The following is a 17423-nucleotide window of genomic DNA, read 5'->3' as shown; positions in this document are numbered from 1 at the left end:
TCTGTGGTAATTTGCCACAGTAACCTGAACTAAGGCAGGACAAATAGGATAAACTTTGAAATGAAGGATACTGACTTTTCTTCCGAGAACGAAGTGAAGGGGAAAGGGGGATAAAGACATGATTTGGAGAGGAAGAAAAAGGCAAATGATAGCATCAGAGACACACTGAAGAGGAGATTACTGAGGATCGTTCCTGGCACACAGTTGGTCAGGAGTTGAGCGATAACATGTTTCCCCAAAAGACAAGAAAGCATGGTAGAGATGAGGGTTAGCTCTGTCACCGAAAGCCAGGTGATCCTGGTGAGCCTGAGTGACCTCTATGTTTCCTGCTTCCTTTAAGACGGGGGACTCTCTTCCCACTCGTGCTGAATACCTGATAGGTTCTTCCTGCCGGCTATACAAACAAAATCAACTCACGGAGACCACAGCACTGCAGTAGAGAAAGCATTTAATTCACCTGAGGCCAGCCACACCACGTGGGAGAGGCATCATCACGCAAATCAATCTTGTCCAAGGCCTGGAGGTTAGGAGTTTTTCAAAGGTAGTTTGGGGGAGGAAGCGGGTGCTTGCTGCTGATTGGTTGGGGGTGCCATCGCAGGGGTGTAGGAAATGGTCCTCCTGTGTGCCGATTTGCTTTGGGTGGGGCCACAGGAGTGGTTGGTGGGTCCAAGTGGAACCATCATCGGCATTAGACATGCAAAAAACCTGAAAAGGCATCTCAAAAAGCCAGTCTTAGGTTCTACAGTAGTGATGTTATTTGCAGGAGGCATTGCGGAAGTTGCATATCTTGTGACTTCCAGAATGATGGGTAGCAGTGGTTTATGTCTACACCTTAGCAGAATTCAGGCTCCTCTCCTCTGCCTAGCCTGGTGGTCTCTCAGTAGCTTTACATAGGCAGTTGAGTTTTGGGGAAGGTCTATTATTGAGTATCTCCCACAGTTAGCTTGGCCCAGTAAAAACTAAGGCAGCTTGAAGGCTATAGGCAAGAGGGAGTTGGTTAGATCAGATCTCCCCCACTGCTATAATTCTCTCACTGTTATAATTTTTGCAAAGGTGATTTCACTGGCCCTCTCTCCACCACCCTTCTCAAAGCCAAGGTAAGTCCTACTGAGCCCCAGGGAACCGAATCCTATCAGGTGCAGTGATGGCTGGTGTAACTGCCCAGTAGGTTCTCCTTACCCGCTGCTTAGATAAAGCTGATTTACTGAGACAGGGGAATTACAATGGAGAAAGAGTTTAATTCACACAGAGCCGGCTGTATGGGAGACCTGAGTTTTATTATTACCCACAACATTCTCCCCGAAAACTCTGGGGTTGGGGTTTTTAAGGATAACGTGGCAGGTAGGAGACAAGGGAGTGGGGAGTCCTGATTGGTCGGGTGGGAGATGAAATCACAGGGAGGGAGTCGAACCTGTCCTCTTGCACTGAGTCAGTTCCTGGGTGGGGGCCACAAGACCAGATGAGCCTGATTATGGGTCTGGGTGGTGTCAGTGATGCATGGGAATGAAGGGTCTGCAAAAAAGCTCAAGCCCTGATTTTAGACTTTACAACAGTGATGTTATTCCTAGAAGCAATTTGGGGAGGTTGAGAATCTTGAAGCCTCAGGATGCATGACTCCCAAACCATAATTATTTTCTGTTTGTTTGTTTGTTTGTTTTTTGAGACAGAGTCTCGCTTGTCGCCCAGGCTGGAGTTCAGTGGCGCGATCTCAACTCGCCGAAAACTTCACCTCTTAGGTTCAAGCAATTCTCCTGCCTCAACCTCCCGAGTAGCTGGGATTACTGGCGCCCGCCACCACACCTGGCTAATTTTTGTATTTTTAGTAAAGACAGGGTTTCACCATGTTGGCCAGGCTGGTCTCGAACTCTTGACTCAGGTGATCCACCCGCCTCGGCCTCCCAAAGTGCTAGGATTACAGACATGAGCCACCGGACCTGGCCCTAAACCATAATTTCTAATCTTGTAGCTAATTTGTTAGTCCCACAAAAGTAGACTGGTCCCCAGGCAAGAAGGGAGTCTGTTTTGGAAAAGGGCTGTTATCATCTTTGCTTCAAAGTTAAAGTATAAACTAACTTCCTCCCAAAGTTAGTTTGACCAGTAATGAGCAAGGATAGCTTGGAGGTTAGAAGCAAGATGGAGTCGGTTCGGTCAGGTCTCTTTCACTGTCATAATTCCCTCAGTTACAATTTTTGCAAAGGCAGTTCAGTGGGACGAGGTCTATTCACTTGAGTCTCCCACCCCTATAGGACCCTGCAGCTCCTGGTGTCCTGGTTGTAACAGGAAAAGCCATCCCAGCTCAGCAGAGACACTGACTCCCTCAGTTGGAATCCAGGGTGTCTGGGAGGTGACATCGCTGGTGCAGGTCCCATGGTTGTTGATCTCGACACTGCAGAGGGGCTGGGTTCAAAGCGCCATCATTCCCACTCTGCTCCCAGCTTTTCATTACGTGCCCCAAGCTTGTCCCTGACCTTTATCCTGCATGTCAGGCCAGGTTTCCGCATAACAGACCTTTTCTGACAAGACAGTGAAAGCAATTGACCTTATTTTGGAGAGCTCAGAGCTGCGCTGTTAAAAATTAAACCTCTGAACAATTCCCTTTCATTTCATCTCTTAAAAGGCTCCTGGGGCCGGGCGCGGTGGCTCAAGCCTGTAATCCCAGCACTTTGGGAGGCCGAGACGGGCGGATCACGAGGTCAGGAGATCGAGACCATCCTGGCTAACACGGTGAAACCCCGTCTCTACTAAAAAATACAAAAAACTAGCCGGGCGAGGTGGCGGGCGCCTATAGTCCCAGCTACTCGGGAGGCTGAGGCAGGAGAATGGAGTGAACCCGGGAGGCGGAGCTTGCAGTGAGCCGAGATCCGGCCACTGCACTCCATCCTGGGCGACAGAGCAAGACTCCGTCTCAAAAAAAAAAAAAAAGAAAAAGAAAAAAAGGCTCCTGGTCCAGCAGATCCGTTGGGAAGAAAAAATTCAAATTATTTGCATACAGTCCCATAAATTCATCTTGGATTTTTCACACTGTCATTTCCCACTTTCTTCCTTTAACCTGTTATTGAAGGCCCAGCTGTGAAAGGAAAATAAATCTCAAGACCCTCAAATCAGTAAGCCAAAGGGAAAAGTCAAGTTGAGAACTGCTTAGGGCAAACCTGCCTCCCATTCTATTTCAAAAAAAATATTAGCTACTAAGATAAATTCCTGTGGACAAAGGACAGACAGAACTCAAAGTCATCCCTCTGCTTACTGACATAAATGCATATCTGATTGTTCCTTTGGAAAGGCTCATCAGAAACTCAAAAGAATGCAACTGTTTGTCTCTTACCTACCTATGACCTGGAAGCCCGCTTCCCAATTTGAGTTGTCTCACCTTTCAGGACTGAACCAATGTACATCTTACATATATTGGCTGATGTCTCATGTCTCCCTAAAATATATAAAACCAAGCTGTGCCCACCTCGGGCACATGTCAGGACCTCCTGAGGCTGTGACACGGACACGTCCCTTACATTGGCACTTTATAAATTGACTAAGAAACCAGTATCTCACATATTTGGAGTTCACACAGTCAAACTTCCCACCCTCTAGAAAGGCTCAACAGGCCGGGCGCAGTGGCTCACACCTGTAATCCCAGCACTTTGGGAGGCCGAGGAGGTTGGATCACTAGGTCAGGAGATTGAGACCATCCTGGCTAACATGGTGAAATTCCATCTCTACTAAAAAATACAAAAAATTAACCGGGCGTGGTGGCGGGTGCCTATAGTCCCAGCAACTCGGGAGGCTGAGGCAGGAGAATGGTGTGAACCCGGGAGGTGGAGCTTGCAGTGAGCCGAGATCATGTCTCTGCACTCCAGCCTGGGCGACAGAGCAAGACTCCGTCTCAAAAAAAAAAAAAAAAAAAAAAGAAAGGCTCAACAAATTGTTTGTTCACCAAGAAACCTAGGGCTTAGATGCCTAGAACCAAGTATGTTATGAATGAATAAATCTAACTCCATAAAAGGTTTTATTGATGCTATTATTCAGTAATTAATATTGACAATCAACCTATCTTGGTACATCTCTTGTATTATTTAACTTTAATAAGTTTATATCTCATATCTCAAATCTAGTGTTGATATCATGTCTTGATGCTTCTCTTTCACATCAGTGAGCACAATATTTTTATTTTTATTTTATTTTATTTTTGAGATAGGGTCTTGCTGTGTTGCCAAGGCTGGAGTGCAGTGACACAATCATGGCTCACTGCAGCCTCAACCGCCAGGCTCAAGCAATTCTCCCACCTCAGCCTCCCAAGTAGCTGGGACCACAGGTGGGCACCACCACACCAGGCTAATTTTTCTCTTATTATTTGTGGAGATGAGGTCTTCCTACGTTGCCCAGGCCGGTCTCTTAACTCCTGGGCAAAAGTGGTCTTCCCACCTCAAAATGCTGAGGTTACATGTATGAGATACCCTGCTTGCCCTAAGCACAATATTTTGAACATAATTGCGGTCCAATAATACTTGTTGTCTGAGAAAGACTCTAGAATTTTGCCAAAGAGCTTTCTTTTCCTCAACTCCCTCCAGACTCATCCTGACCTTGCATCTGTTCATCCTCTGACCTTTAACACTACCCTCCAGTAACATTTCTCACCTCCAGAAAAACCCGGAACAGTCAAGAGAAAACAGCAAGACTCCAGGAGGGCAATGAAATGGAATTAAGATTCCCTGGGAATCACTCCAGATGACTGAAGAAAATACCTTCAGAATAATTCTTCCAAACTTAAAAAGTCCCAAGGCCGAATAGCTACTTTGTACAGTAAACTGAATCATGAGCCACTATTCATTGGGAGGTGACCCTGGCGTAAGTAGTTAGAGCTGACAGAGGCAATAAAATGCAAATGCCACTGTGGAATTCAGCTTATGAGGATATTTTTTTAAACGTTTCCAGGGACTTAGTAGAAAACAAAGCGAGATCATACAATTCTAAGGTTTAATACCAAGAATTACACTATACCAAGTAAAATGTTAACTCAAGGAGGATTTTATAGGACAGCTTGGATGGACATATATGTCTTTTCTTATGTGTTGCTTTTGCTAATCACTCAAAATTAACCTTGGTAAGGGGCCGATTTTTCTTGCCCTTTTTTTTTTTAAGATGGAGTCTCGCTCTGTCGCCGAGGCTGGAGTGCAGTGGCGAGATCTCAGTTCACTGCAAGCTCTGCCTCCTGGGTTCACACCATTCTCCTGCCTCAGCCTCCCAAGTAGCTGGGACTACAGGCGCCCACCACCACGCCCGGCTAATATATATATATATTTTTTTGTATTTTTTTAATAGAGATGGGGTTTCACCGTGTTAGCCAGGATGGTCTCGATCTCCTGACTTCATGATCCACCTGCCTCGGCCTCCCAAAGTGCTGGGATTACAGGCGTGAGCCACCACACCCAGCCAGAGTCCAATTTTTCTAACTTCTGAACTAGTTAGTCTGGTTGCCAAAAGTTTGGTTCTCTCTTTGAAGTCTGGGTATTTGGTAAAAAAGAAAAAAGAAAAAAAAAAAGGTTGGTTCACTGATAAAGCTATTCGTATTGTTATTAATTATAAAATTACACATACTCAATTGAAAATGTATTTCAGGGCTGGGCATTGTGGCTCACGCCTGAAATCCCAGCACTTTGGGAGGCCGAGGCGAGTGGATCACTTGAGCCCAGGAGTTCAAGACCAGCCTGGGCAACATATTGAGATTCTGTCTCTTTAACGTAGTACACATTTTTAAAAATAAAAAAATGTACCTCAGCAATTAATTCTTGGGCCCACAGCACATATATTAATGTCTGTGTGCTATGTGTGTTACATACGGTAAACCAAAAGTATCTGAGACAGGTCTCAATCAATTTGGAAGCTTATTTTGCCAAGGTTAAGAACATTCCTGGAAGAAATAAACAAGGAATCACAGAAACAGTCTCTGGTATGTGTCTTTCTTCAGAGATGATTTTGAGGGCTTCAAATATTTACAGGGGGAGCATGCGCTGGAGTGAAAAGAGGGAGGTTATAGTCACATTACTGAATCCACATGTTGCAAGAGGGAAGGAGCAGGTAGGGGAATTGTCAATTACATATTTACCTGGCATCAGTAAATCAACATTTTACAGAAGATAAAGGGAACATAGAATAGCTACCTGTGGAGATATTTAACCCTTTATCTGTAGCTGTCTCTTAGGAACAAAAGAAAAGGCAGCTTCTTTTTGTTGTTGTTTTGTTTTGTTTTGTTTTTTTGAGACAGAGTCTTGCTCTGTCACCCAGGATGGAGTGCAGTGGCACCATCTCGGCTCACTGCAAGCTCTGCCTCCTGGGTTCAAGCAATTCTCCTGCCTCAGCCTCCCGAGTAGCTGGGATTATAGGCACCCACCACCACATCTGGCTAATTTTTGTATTTTTAGTAGTGACGGGTTTCACCATGCTGGCCAGGCTGGTCTCAAACTCTTGACCTCGTGATCCGCCTGCCTCGGCCTCCCAAAGTGCTGAGATTACAGGTGTGAGCCACCGCACCTGCCTCCCCACTCCTTTTTTTTTTTTTTTTTTTTTGAGACAGGGTCTCCCTCTGTTGCCCAGGCTAGAGTGCAGTGGCATGCTCTTGGCTCACAAGTGTGCACCACCGCACCCAGCTAATTTTTGTATTTTTTTAGTAGAAATGGATTTTCCTCATGTTGCCCAGGCTGGTCTTGAACTCCTGGGCTCAAGTGATCTGCCTACCTCAGCATCCCAAAGTGCTGAGATTAAAGGATGAGCCACCGCGCCTGGCCTAAAAGGTAGCTTCTTGCATTACTCAGCTTTCAGCTTAATTTTTTTCTTTTGGCATAGTGAGTTGGGGTCCCAAGTGTTTCCTTTCTTTTCACAATACTTTATTCTGTTTTATCCTTGTAACAAACCATGGAAGATAGGAATTATTGCCCCCATTTTCCAGACACAGAAATTGAGGCTCAGGATGTAGATTTAACAAGCACCCTAATGATGAATCAATAACCTGTGTAGCTTTGCTTATTGGGAAAGGATGCTCTGAGCAGCAGATACAAGTTTCCCATCTATTCTATATTATTCATTGAATATAAAGAAAGTAGTATTCTGGGCCGGGCGCAGTGGCTCACGCCTGTAATCCCAGCACTTTGGGAGGTTGAGGCAGGTGGATCACGAGGTCAGGAGTTCAAAACCAGCCTGACCAATATGGGGAAACCCCATCTCTACTAAAAATACAAAAATTAGCCAGGCATGGTGGTGTGTGACTATAGTTCCAGTTACTAGGGAGGCTGAGACAGGAGAATTGCTACAGCCTGGGCTAGAGAGCAAGACTCTGTTTCTGAAAAGAGAGAAAGAGAGAAAGAAAGAGAGAAAGAGAGGAAAGAAAGAAAGAAAGAAAGAAAGAAAGAAAGAAAGAAAGAAAGAAAGAAAGAAAGAAAGAAAGAAAGAAAGAAAGAAAGGAAGGAAGGAAAGAAAGAAAGAATTCTGAATTTTATATATCAGATTCTCGTAAGACTGTTTGGTCTAGGCCGGGCGCAGTGGCTCACGCCTGTAATCCCAGCACTTTGGGAGGCCGAGGCAGGCGGATCACGAGGTCAGGAGATCGAGACCACCCTGGCTAACACGGTGAAACCCTGTCTCTACTAAAAATACAAAAAATTAGCCGGGCGTGGTGGCGGGCACCTGTAGTCCCAGCTACTTGGGAGGCTGAGGCAGGAGAATGGCGTGAAGCCAGGAGGCGGAGCTTGCAGTGAGCCGAGATTGCGCCACTGCACTCCAGTCTGGGTGACAGAGTGAGACTCCATCCCCCCCTCCCCCCAAAAAAAAACAAAAACAAGACTGTTTGTCTGAGAAAGTTTCTGGAACTAGTTTGATTGATCCAGTTTACAAGGCAGGACATGGTGGTATCAGGGCCCCTACTCCAACTCTGTCCCAACCTTTCCAGGCCAAGGGCAGCAGGCCTGGGAGAAGCACCTGAATACACACTGAATCTGGACTGTGCTTCACAGCATTAAGAGCCCCGAATAGTGGAGTTTGAGGGCCGGTGATGGCATTAATTACTCCCATTCCTTCTGTTGAGTGATTCAGGATAACAAAATTCTGATAATAGGCCTGATATTAAACTGAACAAGAAGGGCATCTTTCGGTCATCCCAGACCAATGTGGGCTTCTCTCGCTTCTCTGAGTATCCTACTCTTCACTTCCTTTCCTGACTGCTGACCACAAAACCCCATTCCTCAGCCCATCATCTTCTTTTTGATCCTGCTCCTTATGTCGTCCAAGTCAGAGCTCCAGGGTCATCTTTAACCCATTGTCTTCCTCACCTCCATCCACAAGTATTAGCGTGTCTCCCTTCTGCACCCAAAATGTGTCCCCTCCCACATGTCCCTTGAGCAGGTCCTGTGCTAGGCCATTCTTGCATTGCTATAAAAAAATACCTAAGACTGGGTAATTTATTAAGAAAGAGGTTTGTGGCCGGGTGCGGTGGCTCACACCTGTAATCCCAGTACTATTGGAAGCCGAGGTAGGTGGATGGCTTGAGGTCAGGAGTTTGTGACCAGCCTAGCCAACCTGGCAAAACCCCATCTCTACTCAAATACAAAAATTAGCCAGGCGTGGTGGTGCGCACCTGTAATCCCAGCTACTTGGGAGGCTGAGGCAGGAGAATCACTTGAACCAGTGAGGCAGAGGTTGCAGTGAGCTGAGATCATGCCACTGCACTCCAGCCTGGGCAACAGAGCAAGACTTCGTCTCAAAAAAAAAAAAAAAGAAAAAAGAAAAAGGTTTGTTTGGCCCATAGTTCTTCAGGCTATACAAGCAGGGCTCCCTCATCTGCTTCTGGTAAGAACCTCAGGAGCTTTACAATTTACAGTCAGGGCGGAAGGCAAAGGGACAGCAGGCAATGGGACCTGGCGAGAGTGGGAGCAAGAGAGCAAGGTGGGAGGTGCCAGACACTCCTTCCTTCCCTCCTTCCTTCCCTCCCTCCCTCCCTCCCTCCCTTCCTTTTTATTTATTTTATTTTATTTTATTTTTTTTCTGAGACGGAGTCTCGCTCTGTCACCAGGCTGGAGTGCAGTGGCGCAATCTCAGCTCACTGCAAGCTCTGCCTCCTGGGTTTTTAAGCGCTTCCCCTGCCTCAGCCTCCCGAGTAGCTGGGACTACAGGTGCGTGCCACCACGCCCAACTAAAACACTCAGCTCTCCCATGAACTCACTCATCATCACCAAGGGGATGGTGCTAAGCCATTCATGAGGGATCCGCCCCCATGAACCAATACCTCCCATCAGGTCCCACCTCCAACACTGGGGATTACATTTCAACATGAGATTTGGAGAGAAGAAACATCCAAACTATATCAGGCCCCCACCATCTCCATACCTGCCCTGCTGTAACCCACCAGGACTCACTGGCCTCCTGCCTCTGGACCTGCCTGGATTACCTAACTTATTCTCCATATCCGGGTCAAAGGTCTTTCAAAAATGAAAATCTGGCTGGGCATGGTGACTCATGCCTGTAATCCCAAAAGTTTGGGAGGCTGAGGTGGAAGGATTATTTGAGGCCAGGAGTTCAAGACCAGTCTGGGCAACATAGTGAGACCCTGTCTCAACAACAACAAATACACACACGCACACGCACACACACACACACACACACACACACACACACAATGCAAATCTGCTCATTTCCTTCCCCTTTGTGATTCCTACTGTCTTCAAATGAAAATCCAAGTGCCCTGGCATGGCACCCAAGGGCCTTCTGGACCTGGGTCCTGCCTTCCTCTCTGGCTTCAGTCTCTCCTTCCTCCACACCATGGCGTGCAGAACTTCAGCTCTGGTAAGGCAGGAGCACTTCGCCACATCGGCAGTGCTTACACCTCCCAGTCTTCACACTGGGCTTTCTGCCTGGGCCCCTTCCCATTCCTTTGTTCTGGTTAACTCCTTGCTAGATTACTTGTAAAAATTGTCCCAATCTTTCCCCTCTCTGTATCCAGGCTCCTTTGCAAGGTGCCTCTGCAGCTTCAACCATCAAGAGATGGAGTCTGTCATCACATCGGCCAAATCTGGACTGGCCTGGGATTTGCTTTGACCAATAGAATACACTGGAAGTATGTTCTGAGCCTGGGCCTCAAGAGGCCTGCAGCAACTACTCGATCTCTTAGATCCTTATCCAATCACTGTGTGAACTTGAACTTCATTTTTGGATATAAATAAAACAACATAACATGAGTTTTGGGATATGATCTCCTGGGCAACCTCTGAGGAGGGGCTGGATGGAATAAACCAGAGGTTCTGGAGCGTTAACCACCCACAGTGAACCTTGACCAGTTGGAAATGGGGAATAGGAGGGAGCCAGACGACACTTTCCCTGCTTTCTGGCTCTGTGGACTGCTCTGCCCATCTATGCAGTCCTTTCTGTGGGTGGATGCATGCATGCCTGCTGAGCGACCTGCTGTGTCTCCTCACAACTCATGGCAAAGTGGTGGCCAGGCAGTGTCCTCACAGCAAATCTAGGCATCTTTGTCTGCCTCACTTCTCCTTTTCTCTCACCCTCACCACCCCTGGCTTGCACCCCTAAATCCATTTGTTCAGGTCCTAACCTTTGCCTCAGGTCCTGCTTCCCAGATGACAAGGCCAGGGCAGCAGCCGATGTGCACAGCGTCATAGCTTGCGTCTAACTTAGATGCTTTGCTTCCCACTCCTCAGAAGCCAAGAAATCCCAGAAAGGACACGTATTCATTTTCTGTGGCCACTGTAACAAATTGTCACAAAGTTAGTGGCTTAAAACAACACCAGAGGCCGTGCCTGGTGGCTCATGCCTTTAATCCCAGCACTTTGGGAGGCCGAGGCAGGCGGATCACCTGAGGTCAGGAGTTCAAGACCAGTCTGACCAACATGGAGAAACCTCATCTCTACAAAAGATATAAAATTAGCCAGGCGTGGTGGCACATGCCTGTAATCCCAGCTACTAGGGAGGCCGAGGCAGGAGAATCACTTGAACCCAGGAGGCAGAGGTTGCGGTGAGCCGAGATCACGCCATTGCACTCCAGCCTGGGCAACAAGAGCAAAACTCTGTCCAAAAATAAATAAATAAATAAATAAATAAATAAATAAATAAATAAAAATACAAAAATTAGCCGGGCGTGGTGGTGTGTGCCTGTAGTCCTAGCTACTCGGGAGGCTGAGACAGGAGAATCACTTGAACCCAGGAGACAGGGGTTACAGTGAGCCGAGATCGCACCATTGCACTACAGCCTGGGCAACAGAGCGAGACTCTGTCTCAAAAAACAAACAAACAAAAACAACACAAGCTTACTGTCTTCCAGTTCTGGAGGTCAGATGTCTGAAATCAGTTTCATTAAAGCCAAAATCAAGGTGCTAGCAGGGCTGGTTCCTTCTGGAGGCTCTGAGAGGAGAAGCCATTCTTTGCCTTTTTCAGCTTCTGGTGACGTCCCTATTCCTTGGCTGTGGCTCCTTCCATCTTCAAAGTATGTCGCTCTAATCTTGGCCTCCATTGTCGCACTGTCATCTCCTTTTCTACAGGCAAATCTCCCTCTGTCTGTGTCTCATAAGGACTCTTGTGATGACATTTGCAGCCTACCCATGTAACCCAGGATAACACCCGCATCTCAAGATCCTTTACTTAATTTCATCTGCGGAGTCTCTTTCACCATACGAGTTAACACTCACAGGTTCCAGGCATTAGCACCTGGGCATCTTTGGGGGCCATTATCCAGCCTCCCACAGCCTATATAGTCTTTTTGCGCCCATACCTTCACATCCAAGTGTAACAACCCAGTTACCTGTCAAAGAGTTCTCTGGAGTAGGTTTCTACTGTAGTATCAGGCCTTTATGTAAAAATGAAAGGCTACGTTTACCACATAATTCATAGTTAATTTGAACAAATATTCTATCTCATCCTCTCATTGTTTAAATAAATGAAGCCTCTGAGAGTTCAATTGTCTCTGGTCATCACAACATAAAGCAGATAATTCGACCAGTGTGGACATCAGATGCCCCAATTTTATCTGGCTAGGCTGTTTATTTTACCCAATCTCTTTTTCCTTTACTGCTGGCAGGGCCCAGCTGGCTTTCAGACAATAACTTTTCATGGTTTCTAATTAGAAATTAGAGCTTAATGCACTAAATTGATACCATGCGTAATCTCCTTTATGACCCAATTTTAAGACTTACAGGAAATTCACTAGGCACCAAAAAGAAATTGAATGCAGATCAGCAGATTACCCGGTTGTCTAGATTTCATTTCCTCAATACTTTATTCTCAAAAAAATCTTATTCTTGATTTAGCCAATTTAAGTATGTCAAAACTGTGATGACAGTCTAGTTTAATAAGGCATTGATTTGATTGTGTTGTAAAAAATATATTCTTTCAGAAAGATAACATGCTTGTTCTTTCATTCAGTCAATATATATTTATTAATTGTATTGCTATGCCAGTGTCTTAGTTCATTCGTTTGGCTATAAAGGAATACCTGAGGCTGGGGTGGTACCATGTTGCCTAGAGTGGTGCCATATTTTCTGGGATAGCACTATGCTGGCTGGGATGGTGCCATGTTGGCTGGGGTGGCGCCTGCCTCAGCCTCCCAAGTAGCTGGGATTACAGGCACCTGCCACCATGGCTGGCTAATTTTTTGTATTTTTAGTGGAGACGGGGTTTTGTCATGTTGGCCAGCCTGGTCTAGAATTCTTCCACCCACCTCAGCCTCCCAAAGTGCTGGGATTACAGGCATGAGCCACCACACCCGGTTCAAATTTCTTTTATCATGCTCCATAGGCTCAATAGCAGGAAATGTGTAGAGATTCCTGTTGGTAACTGGTCATCATATCAGTTGGATGAGCTATAGACAGACCTTGAATTATCCTGTATCTTACTGTTTTGCTATCTTTGTACACTGCAGTTACATAGACATGTGTCACCTCCGCCCCACTATCCAGAAATATGGGCTCCTTTGTGCAGGGCCAGATCTGCTCCCCTGTGCATCCCCATCACCCAGCACCAGGCCTGCCCATGCTAAGCCTCCATAACATTGTTGGACTAAAAGGTGACATAGGATATTCAACTTCTCCCAGCCATATGTTTTCATGAATGAAATGGCAGTGCAGAAAGGGAATGTTTGCGGTTTCAGTGGGCCTTTCCGAGGGCACTGCAGGGCACACTTCTGCCATCTGGCCCTTGGTGCATAGAGTCGTGGGAGTTGCAGAATGGTGTCTCTTCAGAAGCCACTTCCAGAGCCCCTACCAAGGGTAGCTCAGAAGGTCTGGTTTTCAATGAGTCCACTAGGGAAGTCCATGTATGACTGATTTGACTTTGATGCTTCTACCTCGCCAATTTTCCATCTGACCCATCTGACTCAATTCCTACATCTAATAGTAGGGTTCTAGGCTGCTCCATGAGCCAAATAAATCTTCTGCTCATTATGAATGACTCAGTCTGTGGTCTTGCGTTATAGTAGCACAAAACAGACTGAGGCACCATTCCAGAGATATGCAAATATTCAAATGTGAGTCTCCAAAAATGAGATGGCAAATTCAAGTTCAGCTCTGTCAGAAGTGACAAGAAGGTACACACAATGAGCATCACACGCATCTCCTACCTTCTGGGCACATGTGGTCACATCTAGCCAGTCTCCCTGAGCCAGCAGGTCCCAAAGCTGTCTTTGGATCATTGCTTCTCCATGACAATTTTTGCCAGTTCTTCGCTGGTCTGCAGCGTTCCTTTCAAGTAAATGAAGCAGAAAGGAGGCTTCAGGCATGAGAATTTAGGTTCCTCAGCTGCCACAAGTGAAGAGCACCACTTGTATTTTTTATTACTACCTGCTATGGACTGAATTGTGTTCAGTTCATAACGGGTAGTAATAAAAATTTACAAGTCGAAGCCCTAATCCCCAGTATGATGGTATTTGGAGTTGCAGGGCGGGTGGGCTTTGGGAAGTGATTAAGGACAAGGTCAAGAGAGTGGGGTCCCCACGATGGGATTAGTGGCTTTGTACCAAGAGGAAGAGAGAACAGTTATCTCTCTCCTTTTCCCTCCCTCCCCCCACCTGTCTCTCTCTCTCTCTTTCTCTCTCTCTCTCTCTCTCTGTCTCTGCAATGTGAGGACATAGCAAGAAGGTGCCATTTGCAAGACAAGTAGAGAGCATCCTCCCCAGAAACTACGTCTGCTGCACCTTGATCCTGGACTTTCCAGTAAGAAATAAATGTCTGGACTGGGCGTGGTGGCTCACACCTGTAATCCCAGCACTTTGGGAGGCCAAGGTGGGCAGATCATCTGAGATCAGAAGTTCGAGACCAGCCTGGCCAACATGGCAAAACTCTGTCTGTACTAAAAATACGAAAATTAGCCAGGCGTGGTGACGGGCGCCTGCAGTCCCAGCTACTCAGGGGGCTAAGGCAGGAGAATCGCTTGAACCCGGGAGGCGGAGGTTGCAGTGAGCTGAGATGGCACCACTGTACTCCAGCCTAGGCAACAGAGTGAGACACTGTCAAAAAAAAAACAAAACAAAAAAAACAAAAAAAACAAAAAAACAGGAAACTCACCCAGTACCATTCCCTTCCTCCAAGTATTGACTCCTTTCTGAGATTCTGGCTTTTGATCTCTTAGTGACTTCAAGTAATTTTTCTGCACTTAGAGTTGTTATTTACAGGAGGTCATTCTGATAGTTTACCTGGCTACCACTGGAAGTGGCCCCTGTTGAGGATATTATGAGTAGACCAGCTGACTGCTTATCATTCACTTCCCTCACTTCCGTCCAGCCTCCCAGGAAGTTCATTCCCTCGCTATGAAAACAGAACTTGTCTACCTGAGAAGCCCTGTCCAAGCAGTGGTCATGCAGCTCACATGTCAATACAATTTGATAAATTAAGGGACCAGTTTGCTAAGCAGCCCAATCTTGAATTCAACCACTCTGAAGTGCTAAGGATTAAGATTCTAGAGGGGACCAGGTGCGGTGGCTCATGCCTGTAGTCCCACCCAGCACTTTGGGAGGCCGAGACAGGTGGATCATGAGGTCAGGAGATCAAGACTACCCTGGCTAACACAGTGAAACCCCATCTCTAATAAAAATACAAAAAAAATTAGCCAGGCATGGTGGCGGGCACCTGTAGTCCCAGCTACTCAGGAGGCTGAGGCAGGAGAATGGTGTGAACCCGGGAGGCAGAGCTTGCAGTGAGCTGAGATCGTGCCACTGCACTCTTTAGCCTGGGCTACAGAGCAAGACTCTGTCTCAGAAAAAAAAAAAAAAGAAAGAAAAAGATTCCAGAGGGATGAAAACAGAGCCAACAGGCCTGTTAGGCCCAGTTCTTCCAGGAACCAGCAGTGTGACCTTGAACAAGTCACTGACCTTCTCTAACCCAGCAACATACAAGGAGACTATCATACCCGCCAAACCCCACCTGCGGGTTTGATTACAAAGATCAAATGAGGTAACATATGGGAAGCGCTTCGTAGACTGTGTCTGACATTGTGATTCTACTGTGACTTCCTGAAGTTTAAAGACAGAATTCTAGTCCCCAGGGCTTGACACCAGAGTAGGAGCTTATGTACTCAGAAGAATGAAGGGAATGAGTCTGTCCAGATTCTTTTCCAGACAGTGTCTAGTAAGACGTGTAAAATAAATGGTCACTCAACTTAGTCCTAAAGGGAAGAGGGTCTGCTTTTCTTTCTTTTAGAACCCAAAGCTGAAGTCATCTGTGTGTAAAATGCAGAATGAAATACAATCCTAACTAAGTTGTGTCACAAGACATGCTGCTCAGGAGCCCCCGCCCCTTGGGAAGCCATCCACAGGAAACACGAGCCCGAGGTGACTGGGAGGGCCAGATGGTGTCACTTAATACAAAGGAGAAAGAAACTAGGCACGTACTAGTGATAGACAGTTACACTAAAGGGAACTGGGTTTTAATTTCAATGGAAATAAAGCCCTGAGAACTTACAGGGAAAGCAAGGGGCACGGATGCGGGAATCTGGGGGCTCGGAAGCGGGAAAGTGGGGGCACGGAAGCGGGAAAGCAGGGGGCATGGAAGCGGGAAAGCAGGGGGCACGGGTGCGGAAAAGCGAGGGGCATGAATGCGGGAAAGCTAGGGGGCATGGCTGCGGGAAAGCAGGGGGCACGGGTGCAGGAAAGCTAGGGGCACGGATGCGGGAAAGCACGTGGCATGGATGCACACAAGCGAGGAGCAGGGCTGGAAGGAAATTGAGATGGGGGCCATCATTCAGTGTGCCCTAGTTCAGTGCCTCCTGTGTGAAATGAGTTAAATGGCACCACCCACCTCTTAAAGCTATGCAGCTATTTTCCATATCCCCCCATCCCCAGTCCTCTCTGCCTCTGTGGCATTTGTCTTGAGGACAGGGAGAGTAGCTCCCTGTGTTCGCATGGCCTGGGGAGGGCCTTCCAGCAGCTTGACCAACCCGCAGCTGCCCTCCCTCCCTCTCCAGACGCAGCCTTTCCAGTGGGTGCTGGCTTTAGTTCCCGCTTTCTCTCTCCACGGGCTAAGAGGCCGGCTCCCTCTCCGCCCAGCACATGCTACTGGCCTCTTTCATGGCGTTCCCTCCTTCCGGTTCTCTGAACACACCAAACTCACTCCTTGGGGTTTTTGATAGCTTGCTTTTTCCTCTCTCCAGAAAGTTCTTCTCCTCACCTGGAGGTGCGGTCAGCGCTTTTTCATTGTCCAGATCACTGCTCAAATGTCAGCTCCCTGGAGAGGAATTCTTGGACCCACCAGCTTCAGCTCCCTGTTCCCAGCCACTTTCTATCACATTCCTGCGTTCTGGTTTCCTCAAAGCTCTTATCTCTACGGGAAATTATCTTGCTTATTTGTGTGGTTGTGATTGTCCGTGTTTCTCCATCAGAATGCATGTTTGCTCATTGCTGTATCCCCTGTGCCTAAAACCCTAGGATCACAGGCCACTGTAAAATGATAGTCATTCACTTAGCCAAAGTGATAATTCCAAAATTTATTTCTTTCTTTTCTTTCTTTTTTTTTTTTTTTTTTTTTTTTGAGACGGAATCGGGCCCTGTCGCCCAGGCTGGAGTGCAGTGGCTCGATCTCAGCTCCCTGCAGCCTCTGCCTCCCAGGCTCAAGCAATTCTGGCATCTTGGCCTCCCAAGTAGCTGGGATTACAGGTGCGTGCCACATGCCTGGCTAATTTCTGTGTTTTTAGTAGAGACAGAGTTTCACCATGTTGGCCAGGCTGGTCTCGAATTCCTGGCCTCAGGTGATCCTCCCACCTCAGCCTCCCAAAATGCTGGGTTACAGCCTGAGCCACAGGGCTTGGCCTAGCTCTATCTTTATTATTAGCTTCATTTTACAAGCTGTGATGCCGGGGGTTGGGGTAGTACACAGAAAGATCGCGCAGCTAAAAAGCAACAGGGTTGGGAGTGGAAACCAGGTTTGTGTCCTCCTCTCTCCTTCGGCTCCCCA

The 17423-nt window shown here is 47.0% G+C and overlaps 1 protein-coding gene across 20 annotated transcripts in view; it reads right to left on the bottom strand.

Annotated features, from left to right (window-relative positions):
• SLC25A30 (solute carrier family 25 member 30) overlaps positions 1-17423 on the bottom strand; it is a 78316-nt gene that overhangs the window by 45155 nt on the left and 15738 nt on the right. For 10 of the 20 annotated variants that reach the window (XR_012426931.1, XR_012426933.1, XR_012426934.1 and 7 more), the window contains 2 exons: positions 13601-13721; positions 10586-10737 (listed from right to left, as the gene is read on the bottom strand). Coding sequence is in view for 6 of the 20 variants with exons in the window: in XM_074021944.1 (XP_073878045.1) it covers positions 10586-10650 (65 nt within the window). In the remaining 14 variants the exon portion in view is untranslated. The remainder of the gene's footprint in view (positions 1-10585; positions 10738-13600; positions 13722-17423) is intronic. The other 10 variants (XM_074021947.1, XM_074021946.1, XM_074021954.1 and 7 more) reach the window with 1 other exon arrangement.

The sequence above is a fragment of the Macaca fascicularis genome, chromosome 17 (assembly GCF_037993035.2).
Source record: "Macaca fascicularis isolate 582-1 chromosome 17, T2T-MFA8v1.1".
In the NCBI taxonomy this organism is placed as follows: domain Eukaryota; kingdom Metazoa; phylum Chordata; class Mammalia; order Primates; family Cercopithecidae; genus Macaca; species Macaca fascicularis.
This window is presented reverse-complemented; position numbering and strand designations above follow the sequence as displayed.